The sequence below is a fragment of the Oncorhynchus masou genome, chromosome 10 (genome assembly GCF_036934945.1).
Source record: "Oncorhynchus masou masou isolate Uvic2021 chromosome 10, UVic_Omas_1.1, whole genome shotgun sequence".
Taxonomy (NCBI): domain Eukaryota; kingdom Metazoa; phylum Chordata; class Actinopteri; order Salmoniformes; family Salmonidae; genus Oncorhynchus; species Oncorhynchus masou.
The window spans coordinates 15767702-15791148 of NC_088221.1; the positions used below are offsets into that span (position 1 = coordinate 15767702).

At 42.6% G+C, this 23447-nt stretch overlaps 1 protein-coding gene across 3 annotated transcripts in view; it reads left to right on the forward strand.

Annotated features, from left to right (window-relative positions):
- Window positions 1-23447, forward strand: part of LOC135547226 (mitogen-activated protein kinase kinase kinase 20-like) — a 49072-nt gene that overhangs the window by 23169 nt on the left and 2456 nt on the right. The window contains exons 10-17 of one of the 3 annotated variants that reach the window (XM_064976021.1): window positions 1761-1867; window positions 14931-15066; window positions 20109-20153; window positions 20277-20307; window positions 20421-20560; window positions 20704-20766; window positions 20853-20951; window positions 23056-23172. In XM_064976021.1, coding sequence (XP_064832093.1) covers window positions 1761-1867; window positions 14931-15066; window positions 20109-20153; window positions 20277-20307; window positions 20421-20560; window positions 20704-20766; window positions 20853-20951; window positions 23056-23172 — 738 coding nt within the window. Of the gene's footprint in view, window positions 1-1760; window positions 1868-14930; window positions 15067-16207; window positions 17100-20108; window positions 20154-20276; window positions 20308-20420; window positions 20561-20703; window positions 20767-20852; window positions 20952-23055; window positions 23173-23447 lie in introns of those variants that run through there. The other 2 variants (XM_064976022.1, XM_064976023.1) reach the window with 2 other exon arrangements.

Sequence of the window (23447 nt, forward strand, 5' to 3'; positions counted from 1 at the left end):
CTGTGGTCAGAATGACGTCGTAAATTCCTATGGATCTCCTCATGGACACACAGAATAGAGAGTGTAGATTTTCATGGAGAACAAAGGAATTCCTTCCACCTCACAGAACTTGAGGTACAAACAAATTTCATGTTCCGGAGAAAGTATAAAAGATCGGTGAAGAATCCAGCTACGAACTGGTCCGTTTGTCACAACTTGGGGAAGCTCATGGGAGACAGTGTGGCCACATAACCAATAACGCTGTTTATATAATAGCCTCAGATATGAGGTTTACATCTAATTGTTGTATAAGATGAATGAGTGAGTAAGATACTGTTTGTATAATTGCGTAATATGATTTTGGACTGTTTAATGAAGAAAAATACAATTCCCTTTTGATTTGAACTAAATCAGAGGACCGCCCCTGAGCCCAGTTATGGTCAGACATCCTGGGACAGCCCTTTTCGGCCCTTCCGAATAAAACCCCCACTCGGGTTTTCGATCAGCAGACGGAGCTTACCTCAACTACGAGATGGCTAAAGGTTGCAGACCAAGTTTTTCGCCATTAGGGGAGACAAAGGTTGTAGACCATTGCTGAATCTTTTAACCATACCACGTGGTTAAACTCTTAGACTATCGATACCGACAGAATAAGAACAAGTCTTTGATATTAATTACTAGTCTGCAGCTAGCAATTCGGTATCATTGTATGCGAAGAACGACCACTGCCGAAACATTCATTCTATAACAAAACAAATGAATGTCACTTTGAACTATACCCTCCAACCACAACCGAGAGAGAGAGGGAGAATTCTACTAACTTTTCACCTTTTCACCGATCAAGACGACACACTGAGCGTAAATATATATATTGATTGCAATTGTTCCCGAACGAGTGAGCGTTCATATGCAAGGGATTAGCATTTCAATTGTTATAATTATCACTCTGTAGTGACTTCTTAGTCGACCCCCACTTCCCCTTTTGTCTAACAAGCCTCCATGCCGGTTTAGCCCACTAGGGCACATTCTCCTATCATTTCTTGTAACCACATTTACCCTGTTTGTTTGTTTATGCATTTCTGTGAATTAGTTAATAAATCAATTATTTAAGACAATTGATGTATGGATGACTCATAGTGAAGACTGGTTTCGTGCAGATAAACGTGAGGTAAAGTAAATAATTCATTAATCAGAAGACTTTTGATCAGACATGAAAATATCTGAAAGGTTATATTAGGAAATTATAACCTTGTAATCTGAATATTTCTCCTTGGTGCCCCGACTTCCTAGTTAATTACATTTACATGATTAATCAGTTGATCGCGTAATACTAATTACAGAGAATCTTTGATAAAAACTATGTCTTCAAATTAATGATAGTAAAGACACGCCTATGTAGATATTCCATTACAAATCTGCCATTTCCAGCTACAATAGTCCTTTACAGCATTAACAATGTCTACACTGCATTTCTGATCAATTTGATGTTATTTTAATGGACAAGAAATTTGCTTTTCTTTCAAAAACAATGACATTTCTAAGTGATCCCAACTTTTTGAATGGTAGTGTAGGTAATTCTATGCTCACGCATTACCTCCACACCCACACATATCCACTGTGCACAACAGACTCGGCACACAAGTCCGTACTACAATGGATAATACTAAACATTAATTTTATGTCACATACGGTCAAGAGACCAGTCGAATTGTCATGAATAGATACCCTACATGTCTGCTTACGGATTATTACACTATGTTTTTGCTTTTGTTTCCATGCAGGAAAGACCCATGTTCAAACATATCCTTACAACCCTGGAGTCCATGTCCAATGACAGCAAGCTTCCTGAACAGTGCAACTCCTTCCTACACAACAAGGCTGAATGGAGGTACTGGGATCATACTGTATCAGACTGCATCCTCCTAACCCTTCTCGACCAACAAACACACTGCTAGAGCCTAAGGAGATGCCGGACGTGTTTCAAATGCGCCTATCTACACTGGGTGAACAAAACATTAGAAACACCTTCCTAATATTGAGTTACACTCACTTTTGTAGGGGCGTGGACTTTTGTAGGGGCGTTGACAAGTTGTCAAAAGCGTTCCACAGGGATGCTGGCCCCATGTTGACTTCAATGCTTCCCACAGTTGTGTCATGTTGGCTGGATGTCCTTTGGGTGGTGGACCGTTCTTGATACACACGGGAAACTGTTGAGCGTGAAAAACCCAGCAGCGTTGCAGTTCTTGACACACTAAAACTGGTGCCCCTGGAACCTGCTACCATGCCCCGTTCAAAGGCACTTCAATCTTTTGACTTGCCAATTCACCCTCTGTATGGCACACATACACGATCCACACATACACGATCCATTTAAAAATCCTCCTTTAACCCGTCTCCTCCCCTTCATCCACACTGATTGAAGTGGATTTAACAAGCGACATCAATAAGGGATCATAGCTTTCACCTGAATTAACCTGGTCGGTCTATGTCATGGAAAGAGCAGGTGTTCCTAATGTTTTGTACACTCAGTGCTGCTTTTGTGGGCCGCTAAACGCCTGAAGGGACATTGCAGTGTGCATATAGATATTTATAATTGCACTGATAACGTAAAGGCATCAAATATCTAAAGAATCGCCCGTCTGTATATTCTTCCTCTCTATACCCATAAGGTCTATAAGATAATCAAGGTCTTTTTCAAGTCCAAGTGTTTAATTGGCCGGTATGAGCAGCTGGAGGATTAGTGATGTTCAGCACAGCCTGGGTGTCAGCTGCTACTGCTTACTCTCTCTCTGGGCTTTTCTACGCTGACAACTCTTCATAAAGTCATGCCCAAGCCTGCACCTGCAGGTGTGCTGCTCGAGAGCGAGAGTCGATAAGAGCATGTGTGATAGAAAGAGGGATGTGTTGCACGTCAAGCACGGGGGTAGCTAGCTTTCCAAGGCTGTCTGTCATCCTTGTGAAGAGACAGGAGAAGAGTGGAGTAGTGCTTCAGATGCAAACAGGTGTTGCAGGTGCATGGCGCTATGGTTTCTCATCACCCTGGTCAGGGGGGAGTCCCTGTGCAGACAGATGCTATGTGCTGATTGGGTTGGACCGCCACAGTTTGGGTTACACGCAGACAGATCTCCTGGGTACTATGTAATAGTCTGCCAGGGCCAGCAGCTGTGTATTTATCCATGCTTCTACTACGGTAATATGTGTCGTGTCTTTGGCTAGGCCGGATTAAGTGGCATGACATGCTATTCTATAAAATCCTTTCTCTGCCATTAATATTACCTGATTGAGCTAATCATGTAAATGTAATTAACTAGAAAGTCGGGGCACCACGAAAGAATGTTTATAGAGCGGTTATCTTCCGAATAAAGTCTTAAAGACCTAGTAATATTTTACATCATCTGAATGTTGTAAATTCTTGGTTATCTTCACGAACGCTGGCTAACAAGTTCAATCAGCAATACAAAATTGGGTTTAATTATTTATTTACTAAATACCTAACTAATCACACAGAATCACATATACACAGAAGGAATCATACCTTGATTACAAATTACGTCATAAAGGAAAACGTCCCTAGCGGACGGAACAGATATGACAGCTGGTTACACAAAAGAAAAGGGGTCTGGGTTTGAGTGAAAGAGCGGGAAGACTTGAGGAACAAATGGAGAAGCCATGCTATCGTAAATACAGTATCTTATGCATTCTAAATTACCGCCCATTTGGAAAAGGGAAATGCAATCAATATTTACTCTGAGCTGCGCTTCGGTAGGTTGGTGGTAGATGGAAGGCCGTGCCCAACAGAGTCCTTTGTCCTTTGAAGAATGTCTCTGCTGGTAAATTGGATACATTGTAGTAACGTCGTTGTGTGGTAGACAGGTTTCTCTGTCTGTTCTTTCCTAGCCCACGTTTGCAGCTGCTGTTGCTAACTCAATGGCTAGGAGGTATCACTTCTGTAGTGAATAAGAGTTCAAAGTTCATACCATTCGCAACCAAAGGTCACGCTGAGGTTGGCTTCGTCCGTAGTTATTATTTGAACCCTTCTGACATCAGATCGTCATCCAAATGTACCCGGAACAGGAGGTTATATTTTCATCAAGGGCTTATATAGTGGAGGGCGAAGGGTGTGTTTTCATAGTTTTATAACCCATGTCTCTTCACAGGGGCGGGCCACTGATTGAGCAGAGCCCTAACCTTATGAAAACCCAAATCTCTAATTTGGAAGCTAAAATTACATTTAATCTTTTCACCAATAATTTTATATTCAAACATTTAAATTGAACAACAATTCCATGTGGATCCGATAACTGCAATGTGCAGACCTTCCACTGTAGAGTTTATGTCATTCTATCATTGATGAGAATGTCTCAGATGACAACCGAACTGACATCATATTCATTAAGTACCAAGGCATATGTTCAACTGGTCGGATTACCAAAATATAGTTTATTTCCCCCAAACTTCTGATGTTCTCAGAATCTCTCTGTTAACCAAGGGATTTTCAAATGTCAAAGCAGTTGGGTAGAGAGAGGAAAAAGGGGTGAAGAGGTATTTATGACTGTCATAAACCTACCCCCAGGCCAACGTCATGACATATGCCACTGATGAAGGCTCAATGGCTATATGAGAAAGTTTGACATTAATGTGGATGCTACCATGATTACGGATAGTCCTGAATGAATTGTGAATAATGATGAGTGAGAAAGCTACAGAAACACAAATATCATACCCCCAAGACATACAAATCTCTCACCATTACCAGGGGAGCTTATCATTTTGGGGGGGGGGGTATGATTTCTGTGCATCTGTAACTTTCTCACTCATCATTATTTACGATTCATTCAGGACTCTCCGTAATCATGGTAGCATCCACATTAATGTAGTAGTGTTTAGAAACATATTCTATGCTTATTTAGAATAAAAGTGACTCCAAAATGACACAACACATTATTTACCATTCATTTCTATTGGGCAAAAAAATGATCGAGAACACAACCAAAACAAACAGAAAGTGCATCCAACAAGTTTGTAGAGTCACAAGCTTGATGTAATCATTGCATGCTAGGAATATGGGACCAAATCCTAAACTTTTGACTACTTTAATACACATATACAGTGGCAAAGAAAGTATGTGAACCCTTTGGAATTACCTGGATTTCTGCATAAATTGGTCATAAACCTTGATCCGATCTTCATCTACAGTTGAAGTCAGAAGTTTACATACACTTTAGCCAAATACATTTAAACTCATTTTAACAATTCCTGACATTTAATCCTAGTAAAAATTCCCTGTCTTAGGTCAGTTATGATCACCACTTTATTTTAAGAATGTGAAATGTCAGAATAATAGTAGCGAGTGCTTCCCACAATAAGTTGGGTGAAATTTGGCCCATTCCTCCTGACAGAGTTGGTGTAACTGAGTCAGGTTTGTAGGCCTCCGTGCTCACACATGCTTTTTCAGTTCTGCCCAAAAGTTTTCTATAGGATTGAGGTTGGGCTTTGTGATGGCCACTTTGTTGTTCTTAAGCCATTTTGACACAACTTTGGAAGTATGCTTGGGGTCATTGTCCATTTTGAAGACCCATTTGTGACCAAGCTTTAACTTCCTGACTGATGTCTTGAGATGTTGCTTCAATATATCCACATAATTGTCCTTCCTCATGATGCTATCTATTTTGTGACGTGCACCAGTCCCTCCTGCAGCAAAGCACCCCCACAACATGATGCTGCCACTCCCGTGCTTCACGGTTGAGATGGTGTTCTTCGGCTTGAAAGCATCCCCCTTTTTCCTCCAAACATAACGATGGTCATTATGGCCAAACAGTTTCATCAGACCAGAGGACATTTCTCCAAAAAGTATGATCTTTGTCCTCATGTGCAGTTGCAAACCGTAGTCTGGATTTTTTTATGGTGGTTTTGGAGCAGTGGCTTCTTCCTTGCTGAGCGGCCTTTCAAGTTATGTTGATGTAGGACTCGTTTTACTGTGGATATAGATACTTTTGTACCTGTTTCCTCCAGCATCTTCACAAGGTCCTTGCTGTTGTTCTGGGATTGATTTGCACTTTTCGCACCAAAGTACGTTCATCTCTAGGAAACAGAACGGGTCTCGATCCTGAGCGCTATGATGGCTGTGTGGTCCCATGGTGTTTATACTTGCGTAATATTGTTTGTACAGATGAACGTGGTACCTTCAGGCGCTTGGAAATTACTCCCAAGGATGAACAGACTTGTGGAAGTCTACAATGTTTTTTCTGAGGTCTTGTCTGATTTCTTTTGATTTTCCCATGATGTCAAGCAAAGAGGCACTGAGTTTGAAGGTAGGCCTTGAAATACATCCTCAGGTACACCTCCAATTGACTCAAATGATGTCAATTAGCCTATCTGAACCTTCTAAAACCATGACATAATTGTCTGGAATTTTCCAAGCTGTTTAAAGGCACAGTCAACTTTGTGTACGTAAACTTCTGACGTAAATTACTTGTGTCATGCACAAAGTAGATGTCCTAACCAACTTGCCAAAACTATAGTAATGTGTGGAGTGGTTGAAAAATGAGTTTTAGTGACAACAACCTAAGTGTATGTAGACTTCCGACTTCAACTGAAAGTCACAGCAACAGACAAACACAGTCTGCTTAAACTAATAACACACAAACAATTATACAGTTTGTCTTTATTGAACACACAGTGTAAACATTCACAGTTTAGGGTGAAAAAGTATGTGAACCCTTGGATTTAACAACTGGTTGACCCTCCTTTGGCAGCAATAACTTCAACCAAACGTTTTCTGTGGTTGCGGATCAGACCTCCGGTCAGGAGGAATTTTGGAACATTCCTCTTCACAAAACTGTTTCAGTTCAGCAATATTCTTAGGATGTCTGGTGTGAACCACTCTCTTGAGGTCGTGCCACAGCATTTTGAATCGTTTTGGGGTCAGGACTGACTGGTCCACTCCAGAAGGTGTATTTTCTTCGGTTGAAGCCATTCTGTTGTTGATTTATTTCTGTGTTTTGGGTCGTTGTCCTGTTGCATCAGCCAACTTCTGTTGAGCTTCAATTGGCGGACAGATAGCCTTACATTCTCCTTCAAAATGTCTTGATAAACTTGGGAATTCATTTTTCCGTCGATGATAGCAAGCTGTCCAGGCCCCGAGGCAGCACAGCAGCCCCAAACCATGATGCTACCTCAAATCAAATCAAAAGTTTATTTGTCACGTGTGCCGAATACAACAGGTGTAGACCTTACAGTGAAATGCTTACTTACAGGCTCTAACCATTGGTGCGAGAAAAAAAGTGTGTGTGTGTGTAGGTAAGTGAAGAAATTAAACAACAGTAAAAAGACATTTGAAAAAAGAGTAGCAAGGCTATATACAGACACCTGTTAGTCAGGCTTATTGAGGAAGTCTGTACATGTAGGTATCGTTAAAGTGACTGTGCATATTTGATGAACAGAGAGTAGCAGAAGCGTAAAAAGAGGGGTTGGCGGGTGGTGGGACACAATGCAGATTGCCCGGTTAGCCAATGTGCGGGAGCACTGGTTGGTCGGGCCAATTTAGGTAGTATGTACATGAATGTATAGTTAAAGTGAGTATGCATATAAGATAAACAGAGAGTAGCAGCAGCATAAAAGAGGGGCTGGGGGGGCACACAATGAAATTGTCCGAGTAAACATTTGGTTACCTGTTCAGGAGTCTTAAGGCTTGGGGGTAAAAACTGTTGAGAAGCCTTTTTGTCCTAGACTTGGCACTCCGGTACCGCTTGCCATGCGGTAGTAGAGAGAACAGTCTATGACTGGGGTGGCTGGGGTCTTTGACAATTTTTAGGGCCTTCCTCTGACACCGCCTGGTGTAGAGGTCCTGGATGGCAGGCAGCTTTGCCCCAGTGATGTACTAAGCCGTACGCACTATCCTCTGAATTGCCTTGCGGTCGGAGGCTGAGCAATTGCTGTACCAGGCAGTGATGCAACCGGCCAGGATGTTCTCGACATTGCAGCTGTAGAACCTTTTGAGGATCTCAGGACCCATGCCAAATTAGTTTCCTGAGGGGGAATAGGCTTTTGTCGTACCCTCTTCGCGACTGTCTTGGTGTTTTTGGACCAATCTAATTTGTTGTTGATGTGGACACCAAGGAATTTTAAGCTCTCAACCTGCTCCACTATACTTTACAGTTGGGATGAGGTTTTGATGTTGGTGTGCTGTGTCTTTTTTTCTCCACACATAGTGTTGTGTGTTCCTTCCAAACTCAACCTTAGTTTAGTCTGTCCGATGTGGGACATCCAGGTGCTCTTTTGCAAACTTCTGATGTGCAGCATTGTTTTTTTTGGACAGCAGTGGCTTCTTCCGTGGTGTCCTCCCATGAACGCCATTTTTGTTTAGTGTTTTACGTACCGTAGACTTGTCAACATAGATGTTAGCATGTTCCAGAGATTTCTGTATGTCTTTAGCTGACACTCTAGGATTCTTCTTAACCTCATTGAGCATTCTGCACTGTGCTCTTGCAGTCATCTTTGCAGGACGGCTACTCATAGGGAGAGTGGCAACAGTGCTGAACTTTCTCCCTTCTTAGACAATTTGTCTTACCGTGGACTGATGCACATCAAGGCTTTTAGAGATACTTTTGTAACCATTTCCAGCTTTATGCAAGTCAACAATTCTTAATCAGGTCTTCTGAGATCTCTTTTGTTCAAGGCATGGTTCACATCAGGCAATGCTTATTGTGAATAGCAAACTCACATTTTGTGAGTGTTTTTTATAGGGCAGGGCAGCTCTAACTAACATCTCCAATCTCTTCACATTGATTGGACTCCACACTGTGAATGTTTAAATTATGTATTCAATATAGATAAGAAAAATACAATGATTTGTGTTATTAGTTTAAGCACACTGTGTTTGTCTGTTGTTGTGACTAAGATGAAGATCAGATCAAATGTTATGACAAATTTATGCAGAAATCCAGGTAATTACAAAGGGTTCACATTCTTTTTTACTTCACTACATTCCTAAATAAAAGAATGTACTTTTTACTCCATACATTTTCCCTGACACCCAAAAGTACTCGTTACGTTTTGAATACTTAGCAGGGCAGGAAAATGGTCCAATTCACACACTTATCAAGAGAACATCCCTGGTCATCCTTACTGCCCCTGATCTGGCAGACTCACTAAACATATGCTTCGTTTGTAAATGATGTCTGAGTGTTGGAGAATGCCCCTGGCTATCCATAAATGTAAAACAACAAGAAAATGGATGCCGTCTGGTTTGCTTAATATAAGGAATTTGAAAGGATTTATACTTTTACTTTTCTTACTTAAGTATATTTTAGCAATTACATTTACTTTTGATACTTAAGTATAATTTCAAACCAAATACTTTTAGACTTTTACTGAAGTAGTATTTTAGAGGGTGACTCACTTTTTTTTGTTGTCATTTTCTATTAAGCTACCTTTACTTTTACTCAAGTATGACAATTAGGTACTTTTCCCACCACTGCAAAAAGTGCTGTAATTTCTAAACGGTTCACCCGATATGGATGAAAATACCCTCTAATTAAAGCTGACAGACACCTCATAGTCATTGTATTATTTCAAGTACAGAGCCAAAATCATTTTAAAATGCTTCTCTGTGATACCTGAGGCCGAGACAATAAGAAGACACAGTGCTAGAATAAATTCAACCACACCTTTGTTTCATCAGAAACCGGAGAGCAACCTCTGTCTGGTGAAGTCCACAAACCATATTGCATGTAACAAACAGGTATATATATATTTTTTTTTTGTACCTTTATTTTACTAGGCAAGTCAGTTAAGAAAAAATTCTTATTTTCAATGACGGCCTAGGAACAGTGGGTTAACTGCCTGTTCAGGGGCAGAACTACAGATTTGTACCTTGTCAGCTCAGGGATTCGAACTTGCAACCTTTCGGTTACTAGTCCAACGCTCTAACCAATTAGGCTACCCTTGACCTACAGCGTGGTCAAGCAAGTTAATGTTTCGGACATTTTCAGACTACTAAACAACTACTGATTTAGAACCCCCCCGGGGAGTTACCGCAAGTTGCAAAAAAAACAGGAGCTGCCTCCAGCACCATTTCAACTTAAAAAATTAAACATCATCAAATCACCTATACTTAGTCTAATACAGTGACAACTAAAAGATACCAAAACATATTTTGTCCAATCAACTTGTGTGTGTGTGTGTGTGTGTGTGTGTGTGTGTGTGTGTGTGTGTGTGTGTGTGTGTGTGTGTGTGTGTGTGTGTGTGTGTGTGTGTGTGTGTGTGTGTGTGTGTGTGTGTGTGTGTGTGCGTGTGTGCGTGTGTGTGCGTGTGCGTGTGTGTGCGTGTGCGTGAGTACAAGTAGAAGAAAAACATTCCGTCCTCTTTCATATTGACGTAACGGCCTAAGTTGATGAATAGAGGTTTTTGGGATCCATGCTCAATCAAGCACGATCATTAGGTGAGACAAAAATGTTCAGCTGCCCCTTGTCTGTGATGAAAAAATCCCAGACTGTGATGTCTTCATAGCAGCAGACAGGTGCAACAAACTCAAACTAACATTGAAAAACAACCTAGCGTGTATACAAAACTGGCCAAGAAACATGGGGACAAAGTCACACTTTAGTAGCTTTTCTTGTCAATTCAACTAACTTCTACAGGTTGCGTTTGGATAAAAATGTAAAAAACACTTCCCAAATGCTCTGTGTGACCCTTTTGTGTGTGACCACCCGCCAACGTGGCTGGTGAAACAGACATTCTTACCCACCAATGACAAAATCTACCCACATTTGGCGGGTGGGGGGTGTTCATTTCTAACCCTGTTTGCATAGCCCCTGTTGTCGGCTATATTAGATCTGGCATGGTGGTACAGTATGTTTCTTCTCTCTTAACGGACTGTTAGTCCAGTGAACAGTGTCTTTCTGTCTCATTAGGCTATCAATGCACTCATTTGTGTAAATGTGACAGTCAAAAGCTGCTCACAGTTCTGCAACGATGGCTCAGAGGGCAGTCTTGTTGCAGTCTATTAAGGCAGTTTGGACATAGTCCAGAGCAGCATGAAAATACTGTTTTCCCTGTTTCTCTGGCAGCTGTCTGGCTCAGAGAGGGCGAGCAGACAGGGGGAATTAGTTGGGGAGGGAAAGAAAGGGTGAGTTAGAGTGCTGGGGTAGGAAATGTGAGAGGTATTTTTTTAAAAAATGATAGAACCCTTACTGAAAATACACATGATTTCACGTTTTGCACATTTTTTAGAGCACTTCACATGTGTTGATACACTATATATACAAAAATGTGTGGACACGCCTTGAAATTAGTGGATTTGGCTATTTCAGCCACACCGGTTGCTGAAAGGTGTATAAAATAGAGCACACAGCCATGCAATCTCCATAGACAAACATTGGCGGTAAAATGTCGTTACTGAAGAGCTCAGTGACTTTCAACGTGGCACCATCAGAGGATGCCACCTTTTCAACAAGTCAGTTCGTCAAACTTCTCCCCTGATAGTGCTGCTCTGGTCAACTGAAAGTGCTGTTATTGTGAAGTGGAAATGTCTAGGAGCAGCCAATGGCTCAGCCGTGAAGTGGTAGGCCACACAAGCTCACAGAATGGGACCGCCAAGTGCTGAAGCGTGTAGCACGTAAAAATTGTCTGTCCTCGGTTGCAACACTCACGACCGAGTCCCAAACTGCCTCGTCAGCACAAGAACTGTTAGGTGGGAGCTTCATGAAATGGGTTTCCATGGCCGAGCATCCGCACCCAAGCCTAAGATTACCATGCGCAATGCCAAGCGTCGGCTGGAGTGGTGTGAAGCTTGCCGCCATTGGACTCTGGAGCAGTGGCAACACGTTCTTTGGAGTGATGAATCACGCTTCACCATCTGGAAGTCTGACGGACAAATCTAGGTCTGGCGGATGCCAGGAGAACGCTACCTGCCAAATGCATGGTGCCAACTGTAAAGTTTGGTGGATGAGGAATAATGGTCTGGGGCTGTTTTTCATGGTTCGGACTAAGTCTCTTAGTTCCAGTGACGGGAAATCTTAACGCTACAGCATAAAATGACATTCTAGATGATTCTGTGCTTCCAACTTTGTGGCAACAGTTTGTGGAAGGCCCTTTCCTGTTTCAGCATGACAATGCCCCCATGCACAATGCAAGGTCGATACAGAAATGGTTTGTCGAGATCAGTGTGGAAGAACTTGACTGGCCTGCACAGACCCCTGACCTCAACCCCATCGGACACACTTGGGATGAATTGGAACGCCGACTGCGAGCAAGGCCTAATCGCCCAACATCAGTGTCCGACCTCACTAATGCTCCCCGCAGCAATGTTCCAACATCTAGTGGAAATCCTTCCCAGAAGAGTGGAGGCCATTTGGAGCAGCAAAGGGGGGGGGGGGGACAAACTCCATATTAATGCCCATGATTTTGGAACGAGATGTTTGACGAGCAGGTGTCCGCATACTTTTGGTCATGTACTGTATTTCACATGGAGTTTCACATGTGGATTTTCACGTGATCACATAACCTGACACATATGAAATCATGTGAAACCATGTGGTTTTGGGACACTTCACATGTGGATTCACATTTTCACATGATGCCCTGCAAACAAAGGTGAGTTGTTACGATGTCCCCGGAATAGCCACAGTGTTTCCAACTTACAAATTTGACATTGACATACAGTGCATTCGGAAAGTATTCAGACCCCTTGATATTTTCCACATTTTGTTACTCTAAAATTGATTCAATAGTTTTTTTCTTCTAACTCTACACACAATACCCCATAATGACAAAGCAAAAACGGGTTTTTAGAAATAAAATAAACGAAAAACGGAAATAACACCTTTACATAAATATTCTGACCCTTTGCTCAGTACTTTGTTGAAGCACCTTTGGCAGCGATGACAGCCTCGACTCTACTTGAGTTTGACGCTACAAGCTTGGCACACCTGTATTTGGGGAGTTTCTCCAATTCTTCTCTGCAGATCCTCTCAAGCTCTGTCAGATTGGATGGGGAGCTGCACAGCTATTTTCAGGTCTCTCCAGAGATGTTCGATTGACAGAAGCCACTCCTGCATTGTCTTGGCTGTGTGCTTAGGGTTGTTGTCCTGTGCGCTCAGTCTGTGCGCTCAGTCTGTGGTCCTGAGAGCTCTGGAGCAGGATTTCATCGAGGATCTTTCTATACTTTGCTCCGTTCATCTTTCCCTCGATCCTAGTCTCCCAGTCCCTGCCGCTGAAATTCATCCCCACAGCATGATGCTGCCACCACCATGCTTCACTGTAGAGATGGTGCCACATTTCCTCCAGATGTGACGCTTGGCATTCAGGCCAAATAGTTCAATCTTGATTTCATCAGATGAGAGAATCTTGTTTTCATGGTCTGAGTCCTTTAAGTGCCTTTTGGCAAATTCCAAGCAGGCTGTCATGTGCCTTTTACAGAGGAGTGGCTTCTGTCTTGCCACTCTACCATAAAGGCCTGATTGGTGGTGTGCTGCAGAGATTGTTGTCGTTCTGAATTCTTCTCCCATCTCCACAGAGAAACTCTGGAGCTCTGTCAGAGTGACCAAGGCCCTTCAATGCTGCAGAAATGTTTTGGTACCCTTCCCCAGATCTGTGCCTCAACACAATCCTGTCTCTGAGATCTACGGACATTTCCTTCGACCTCATGGCTCATTTTGGTCTGACATGCACTGTCAACTGTGAGACCTTATATAGACAGGTGTGTGCCTTTCCATATCATGTCCAATTAATTGAATTTACCACAGGTGGACTCCAATCAAGTTGTAGAAACATGATCAATGGAAACAGGATGCACCTGAGCTCAATTTCGAGTCTCATAGCAAAAGGTCTGAATACTTATATAAATAAGGTATTTCTGTTTTTCTAAAAACCTTTTTTTTTGCGTGTCAATTTTAGAATAAGGCTGTATGTCAAGAGGTCTGAATACTTTTCGAATGCGCTGTAGATGATGTAATTATATTTATACAGTCATTAATTATTCAACATGCCCCCACAACCTCTTGGTTCCCAGCATTCCAATCTTCCTGCTACGCCACCATGTCTGTGTCAATGACTGATTTCACCTGTATTCCTACACTTTGGACTTCAGAGTAGATCTCAGCTTTGTTAAAAAAATACACTCAAGAAAAACGACTATAGTTATCATAGTGATTCAGGTGTAAACAGAAAATCTTAACATTTGGAATTTGGACTTTCACGTGTAATAAAAGTTGTAGTTTCATGGTGTCACATTTATTTCACGAGATCATGTTTTTACATGCGTAGTTTGTTATCCCATGTTGGTTTTACATGTTGTCACATGTTATTACATTAAATTCACATAAGATCACTTGTGATCACATGAGATCTCATTCTATTGCATGTGAAATACTTGTGATCACGTGTGCAATTCATGGTTGTTTTCCATAAGGGAAGAGCAGGGTAGGAGGACGAGAAATGCCAAGAGTGTTGGTCAAGAAAGCGACAAGCAAGAGAATCAATTACGAGGAAAGTTTCGAGCATGAGTGGAAAGTCTTTGAGGAAGAGACGGGAGGAGGGACAGGAGGACTGGGAGGGTGCAGGGACGGGCGGGAGTTTCTGTCTGCTTCACATGCCTGACATTGCCTGTTTATAAATAGTTTCTGTGGGAGCAGATTGTGTTGGCCCCTGACAGCATGGCTACCCGTGGTAAGCCACACAGCCCCACCTGCTGGGCAAAGCAGACCAGACCACTCTCAGTGGCTGAACCCCATTAGCAAAGACCATGGGGCTATCGCTAAAAAGGCAGAATCCAAACTTGAGAAATACATGCATAACTCCAAACTTTTGTGTATAATGCATTGATGTCAATGAGTTTAGCACAAGTGTCTCAAGTCAATGGTTTGACACCGGTATTGTAAGTTGCGGAGTTGGATGTGATGAGGTGGATGATGCTTGATTCTAAACACATCTCTATGCTGTCTGTACTGTAGCTGTGAGATTGAGGCCACACTGGAGAGACTAAAGAAGTTGGAGCGGGATCTGAGCAGCAAAGAGCAGGAACTGAAGGAGAGAGAACGTCGCCTGAAGATGTGGGAGCGCAAGCTCATTGAGCAGTCCAACACCCCGGTAAGTTCCTCAGTAGCCTATACCCACTGCACAACCACAACCACCACACACTGTGTCGAGTCACTGAACATGAACAGCACCCCAGCTTAGCACCACCTTCCCCCGTGTTGGTCACTTAGCACCGCCTTCACCATGTGTCACGGTCCACGTCCTGTCCACATTGTCACAAGGAGAAGCAAAGAATTCACGTTACTTCAGACCCGGGGTCTGTCTGGAATGAAGGGGAACGGAATGAAATGCAATGGAATGGAGGGGAAATCTAAGGCTCTGGTTCACTGAGTCTCGCTGATGGGCGTTTGAGTTGAGTCGAGGTATTAGCTCATCGTGCTACTCTGTGCGTGACTGTTACTGAGCTCCTATTGGCGATCAGTCATAATTAGAGGCCAGCGTAATTGCAACGCTGGTAATGCCAATGGTGTCACGCTGATATGGGGTGAAATGGGAGTCTTTGCTGCTTGTGTGTCTGTGCCTGTACTGCCCTTTCCTTGTGTGTCTGTGCCTGTACTGCCCTTTCCTTGTGCTGCTTCCAAAACGACACTTCGCTAGAGCTTGGCCACATGTTTCTGCAGTTGCATTTGCCTGATTTGATTGAATTTGATTTAACACATCTAACCAGCATATGACCTTTCTAGTTGGTTTTATTGGTTGGATTTGTTTTCCAAACGTCCCACATCACTAATACGTTCTATGCTAGATTCTTTGTTTTGTCCGTTGTGCTGTGTAAATTGCCTGCTACAGCCATGCATTGATATTGTCTAAACAGTGATTTGCCTGGGTATCAATTTGACATGAGTTGAAATTGATACACGCACTGTAGTGTCTGAGAACCAGCACTGCCTGAGAGAGAGAGCCATGCTGGATCTCCAATTGTCTAGCTCTCTTTATTCTTTGTTTTCTCCCTTAATCTGTCCTGTAGACCAATCATTTCAGTCCAACCTTCTCTGATAACCCAATTGACTGTATCTCTGAACTCTACTCTTCTGGTTTTTGACAATCACCTTTTATATTGGGTGAAAAAAAGATTTCACATTTCATCATTCCTCTTGTTGTATGCGGTCTAATTTCCCTCCTTCCTTTTCTTTCCCGTCCTCTTTTCCTCCCTCTTCTTCCCTTCCTATCCTCCCCCATCTTTCCCTCTCAGCTGTTCCTACCCGTGGCGGCTCAGATTAGCGCCGAGTCGTTCTATGAGTCTAAGACGGAGGAGTCGAACAGTTCGGAGATGACGTGTCAGATCACATCCTCCAGTAACGGGGAGGTGGAGGGGATGAGTCTGCAGGCCATGATGAAGGGCTTTGGGGACATGTTTGCCTTGGACATGGGGGGCCCCGTCCTGCACTCTGGCATGCAGGTCAACATGCAGGCCAAGCAGAACTCTTCCAAGTCCAGCAGTGTCAGAGAGGGCCGCAAAATCAACACGGCCTTGGGAATGTCAGACTTCAACTGGTCAGACGACAGTGATTAGAGCGAACTGATTGGTCCAGTTATGTATGGGCCACTCAGTAGCGTCTGTCAATCAATCCTTTTGACCTGTGTCAAAACTGTGATCTTGCGGCAAGCTCCCATGCATATTCCTTCTCACGTCACTGGTGTTATGGACACAAGCCACATTAGATAATTCATTACTAATAGTTTTTGTAGCGATCCATTTTCTTTTGCATACATTCTTTTTTTAAACGCTGTATGAACATAATGTATTAGAAGCCTTTCGCCTACATGGCCCTTACGGGTGTCATTTATGCCTAATGTACTGGATGTATAGTGCCATGCTGTGAAGAAAGAGCCATGTGAGCAAGTTGCAAGGAGGAGGCAAAGCTTTTATGATGAAGTGACATTTTGCTGACATTAAGAGTGGCCAATTTTGTTCTGTATGTGGTGGAGCGTAGTTGCTGTGATTAAGTGTCTCACCAGGATGAGAAAGAACATGTTTCCCTCAGCTGACCCAGACTGGTGTCAGCAGGAGAGAGAGAGAGAGAGAGAGAGAGAGAGAGAGAGAGAGAGAGAGAGAGAGAGAGAGAGAGAGAGAGAGAGAGAGAGAGAGAGAGAGAGAGAGAGAGAGAGAGAGAGAGAGAGAGAGAGAGAGAGAGAGAGAGAGAGAGAGAGAGAGAGAGAGAGAGAGAGAGAGAGAGAGAGAGAGAGAGAGAGAGAGAGAGAGAGAGAGAGAGAGAGAGAGAGAGAGAGAGAGAGAGAGAGAGAGAGAGAGAGAGAGAGAGAGAGAGAGAGAGAGAGAGAGAGAGAGAGAGAGAGAGAGAGAGAGAGAGAGAGAGAGAGAGAGAGAGAGAGAGAGAGAGAGAGAGAGAGAGAGAGAGAGAGAGAGAGAGAGAGAGAGAGAGAGAGAGAGAGAGAGAGAGAGAGAGAGAGAGAGAGAGAGAGAGAGAGAGAGAGAGAGAACGTTTCCTGATAGCACTGTTCAACTATGGGCTTCCTGTGCCTTTTTCAGAGAGTGTACAGAGGTACACTGTCAGGAATCATTGGATTTCAGGCCCACATACGATGGCTTAGTGGTGTAAAGTGCACTGTAGGTGTCTATCTATGTGGGCCCCAGTAAAGTCTTGGTTCATATGCTGGTTGAAAGAAGCGCGTTACAGATGCATATCATCAAGATGTTTGTGAGGTGTGCCATAGACCTTAGACTTCCACACCTTGACAGGACTAAGTTCTCACAGACAAGGGCAACAGCGCTGCCGTGTGCTGGAATCATTTTGTTAAATCAAATGATATGTGAAGTAAAAAAAAATTTTTCAAGTATTTCATTGGAGAGAGGATGTGAAATACTGTTTTAGAGGACTTCTCTAAGCTGAAGGTGATCTACCAGCTCAATATGTTTGCATCTGCACCAACGGCTTTGACCACAGGCCAACGTGTGTTTAACAACCCCCAAAGTGAGCCTATTAAAGCTCACCTAACGAGTGTCATCACCAAATGCCCTGTAAATTATGCTAGGAGCTCTTCATTCCTAAACGTAGCCATTATGAAGGATCTTTCTGTTTGACTCCCCAGAGCTTGGACCTAGGCCCTGCAGCTTGGACTTCTTTCTACTTAGTTTATGTATGTTTTTTATATACTGTTGGGTAGTTATTAAACCTAGACTGAAACATCATCCATTAACAGGCTATAACCAACCGATACACTAGCTTGTGTGAAAGTCAACCACTTTGTAAGGTATTTTCTAGACATCTAATGCCCAGAGTTGCAATATGATCTATGCAAACTACATCACCTTGGATTAGTCAAATTCCTTGGATTAGTCAAATCACTTGGATTAGAATAGTGTCTCTTTAATGGCGTGCCATAACTCTATCAGACCGACCACTTTTTGATGTGAACCTATTTTGCTGCAGAATTTCTCTACTGTTCCTTGATTCTCAATAAACATTTTCTCATTAAACATTGAACTTCCTGCTTTGGTTCTTCACTCTTCCTGTTTTCTCAAATTTCCTCTTGGTTTTCCCAGTTTTTTGTTTACCTCGAAGTAGGAAAGAGCCATATGAGCAAGTTGCATTGAGGAGGCGAAGCTTTTGACGATGACGTGACATTTCGCTGACACAAGAGTGGCCAAAATCGAACAACTAATTCAATAATGTCACAATAATGTCACAAATCAAAGGTTTGTCAACCACAAAATTCCAAAAGTGGCCAAAAAAAATAAGAGTGAAAATATTTATGCCAGGAGAAGATTAATAAAATGTGACTGGTGTTAGAAATATAACTTCAGATGAAAAGCTTTTTTTTCATGTAAAACCTGAAATCATCCTCATATTATATCAATTGATTTGCATCAGACCCATGTTCACTGTAGTCCTCAAGGATTCAAATACACATATAATCAATGGCAGAATTTCTATCATTAGCTAATTAACAAGAAGTACAGGGCACCACTCATACTTGGTGCAGCACACCCATTTGTAGTGTATATGTTACACTTGCTGACAATGCCTGCTTAATTGCCCCTGTGGGGATTGAAAATCGTATTGGATTTGAGTTTGTGGTGTCGCCACTGGCATACGAGCCAATAGGTTTCCAATGCTTGTCAACCTCTATAGGATAATCAACTTGCTACAGTATACTCCCATTCCACATGGGGGCAGAGTTGTGTGAACTACTGAACTCTTCTTCCCTGTCAAAGGAATTCCAATGGCTGAGCAATTTCTGCTGACTTCCCCCCCCTTTCCCCTCCTCTCATCAATTAAGATCTGTTTCCCTTTGTCAACAATATGCTTTGGATTTTAATAAACGATGCAAGTCATTTGTGAAATACAATATGGCTGCTCGAAATGTGATATTATGTCACTTTAATTAGGCAATATCTGTAATGGAACTTTGGCAGTAGGGCAAGGGAGGGTTTTTGAATGTGTTTACTTCCGAACCATACCACTGGAGTAGACGGAAAATGCAGCTGGGGGTGAGGGAGTTTCGGAGGCTGCAAAGAAATGTATCGCGCTGATTCTGAAATGGCCTCTTTGAATGTGATCTGTTGAGATTGCCATTCAGCTCAGTCTCTGGGCTGTTATCAGATGCCGTGGGAAGCAAATATTGAAAGCTCAGATTAGTCATTCATTTTGTCATCTATCCCCCAGTGCATTGCTTTTATCCCCACATAGCAGCCTCATGATCATCATGATGAAATCTTTATTTTAGCTGGCTACTTTCTGCCCGATTACACTTAATGAACAGTAAATGATTTATCATTGAAATGCATCATGAAAGAGCAGTCAGATGGACATTGGACACATTTTGGTTTGAGTTAGACCATTAGGACACAATCATCTTGATTGCAGACCACAATAGCTACAAAAAGCATTGTTGTAATGCAGGGTAAACTTGACTTGGAATGAGGTATTTTGTATTTTGTCACGTATGCTGTATGTAAATGTACTGATTTTGTACTTGCACACATGAATGCTAAACGCAAGATTTGTGTTAGACTCCAAACATCAAGAATAGGCAGCACATGTCTTTCTTTGAGCGTTACACAACTGTATGATATGACCACTGGAGCAGTATTCCCTGGTACTATTTCAGGTCTCTCTCTTTTTCCCACGCAGCTCCTTTCCAACCTTCATATTCATTCCTGGACAGAGGAACATGTGGTCAGTATCAACAAATGTCAATCGACCACTTCCCTTTGTCTAATTAGCCATTAAGCAACCACCATGGCTCCGGATGAACGGCTCCATTTTAATACGAATGCTTTTCCAATTCCATCCCCGCAGCACTTTTGGCTACAGCAGATATTTGGGGCGGGTACGTTCACCTTCTAGATTTCTCGTACTGTAGGTATGGTCAAATGAATGAACCCGTCATTTTGGCGTGTATGTCTTTGTGCTTTCATTTGCATCTGTTTTCCATGTTCTCAGGGGAGGGGGCAAGTGGTATGCAGCTGTATGGTGACCTGTTTAAGGAAAACCACATTACAGGCAAGAGGCTGCTGCTGCTCACGGAAACGGACATGCGAGACCTGGGGGTCAAGTCCAAAGGTCACATCATGCACCTCAAGGTACCATTCTACCTTTCAAACTAACGTGAACTAGCAAGTCATTTAACAAGGTGTCCAAATGGTATAATTATTTAAATTGAGCTATATGGTCAAATGTTTAAGACCTATGTATAAGACTATGTCTAACTTGCTTTCTCCAACAGAGGGAAATTGAGAAGCTAACCAATGATTACATGGTGCTCTTCCACTTCCCTCCACTAATGAAGGTACTGTGTGTCCTTTCTCTTTGTTATATAATGGTTGGCGTTGTTTACTGTTGCAATATGCTTTCCTGAAAATCTCTGTTCCACAGGATGAGTGTGCAGAGGAGGAGGAGGAGGAGGAGAGGAGGAAGATTGTTCATCTGGAGCTGGTGTTTGGGTACCACTGGAAAGCGGGAACGGGTCACTCGGTAGGTTTTCAATGGACACTGAAAATATTCTATGGCATTTAACCAAGATGTCTTGGAGGGAATCGGTATGCGTTTTCATCCAAATACAGTCATTTTGTCAAATATTTTGTCAACTTTAGTCTCAGCTCTGGTCTGGTTCAAATGCGTACAGGAATAGCTAACTAGCGGTATTTAAAAAAAAAAATCTATCTTACTCTTTTAAATTTTGTCAGGGTTAATACCTGCCTGGCACCCAAGCAAAATCTTTATCTTTACCCCTCTCTAACAATACCGCTACAACTGGTGTTGTCAGATACGATTTAAAACTGGTATGTCAAGATGGAAATATTCCTTCAAGATGCTATTTCTCTAGGTAAAGATGCATATTATGGTCCCCATCAAACTCAATCAAACACTGACCACTGTTACACTGAGCATGCTTTGCCTTCAAGACATATCCTTGCAAGAGAAACAGATGAATAAATATTTCATCTAAAGCCATGCATCCCATCCACCCCCACTTGCTCACCGTCCTTTGTTAGAGTCTCCAACGGTGGTGAAAGGCTGCTTCTCCACTTGCTGTTTGAATTTAATCAAAAATAGCCAATTTAGTCAGAAGTCGTTTTCTTTTTAGAAAGGCAAATGTTATTTAATCTTTCAGCTGTTCATTGTCCCATCATAAATAGTCCCCTTTCAGTGCGTTCGGCGGGGCTGAAACGAGCCTGCTAATTGCCTCCCATTTCTTCTGACATGTGGTGGTTTAGTGTGTAGAAAACACAGCAGGGAGAAGGAAACAGGAGGCTGAGAAAATGAGAGCTAATTATTTTCCCCCTGCCTGGTGTCAGGTTCCATGTCAGCCTTGTTTTTACAAACTGGAAGGTTTTTGCACTAAATAAAACAAACCCGCACTGCGTTTTTTTCCCGTCCCTCTTTCCTGGCGGTGTCATGGAAGCAGCTGCACTTCTCAAAGACAAAACGAGGGCCTGCGATTGTGCGGCCACCATCTGACAACCACTGAGGGTCCCCCACTAATGAGGATATCACCGCGCAGCCAAGAGAAAGGTGCTGAATTATGTATGAGTTGCCATTAGACCAGACGCACTCCGGTCTTGGGCATCATTACCAGACATTGTTTCTGCTGGAGTGATTAGACCAACAAGTGGACCTGGGGGCCCTGGGGCGACTGGCCGGGGCCGACAAGGGGCCGATGCCTGGTGTGTCTTGGAACCCGAGCCTTCCTCACGCTAGCTCCCCCTTTGAGCCCCGGTCCAGCCCCTGGGGACAGTGTAGGAGTGGGCTGAGACTCCTCAGATGAGTGTGTTAGTGGCCCTTCTTTGATGTCTTCTTCTGTGATCCCCACACAATAGATTGGCCCACACCGTGAACCGTGTGTGGTTAAGCAGTGACCTGTGGCTTCATGGCTGGCTTTTGGGGATGGCAAAATCATTACTGCTTTGTCAGCATGCAATTTTCAGCAGGAGTACGGGGTTTGTTCCGATTTGTATTGGCTGGTGAGGATTTGATCCCTTATGTGCCTTGTGCAACAGTGATCGAAATACCGAGTTTATTTTCACCTAACTGGAATAACATTAGCATTACTCAAATGTGTATTTCACCAACAATAGCACCAGGTGTTAAGGTACTGCAAATCATATCCCCCAGGAAATAATACAAGCTATCCACCATAGCAACTTATATTTACCCCTGAAGTAAAACAAATGTCTCTGCAAAGATTGATGGGTTGTTCACATTCTCATTTACCACTTATGTCATCCTTCATGCTATGATCATGCTATCCGTTCTGTGATTCTGAGAGCACATCAAAAAGAGTGTGGGGAAAGCAATCAATCGCCAAACAAAATGATACATTTGTCTCAATTGAAGGCAACTCACAGTGGATACTAGGTGAAAGCAGGATTAAAATCTAAATGCACAACATAACTTGAGCTTCTGTCCCGTTTGATGATGATTTATTCATAGAAATTCATGTTTACATTCCCGGAAATGTTCAATTCCAAGGAACTACCTCTAGGCTGTGCTGTTGGTTTAGGAAAAAATGCAGTTAGGTTCTCAACTGACAGCAGTTATTTCATGTTTTCTAAGACCTACAATCTGTCATTTTTAGGACTGCAAATGGAAAATGTACATTGAACTTGACGGAGATGAAATTGCAATAACGTACATCAAGGATGTGACCTTTAATGCCAACAGACAGGATGTGGATGTCCTGAAGATGACCAAGGTGTGATCATAAGCGTTACTCCAAGCCATGCACTGAAAGAGCATCAGGACTTAAAAACAGTCCCTTGTTCATTACATTTATTTGTTGAAGTTTTTTTTTAGGATCGTTGAAAGAGTGTACCTTTTTGCTAAATGTTATGACGTTAAAAATTCCTTTCTGTATCTTCAGATGAGTTGAATTATTCCTTACATGAATGTCATTGTCGTGTTGAAGAGGCTGTATTGAAGTAGCTAACATGTATGACGATTAATAACCAACATCAAACTATTTCCCTT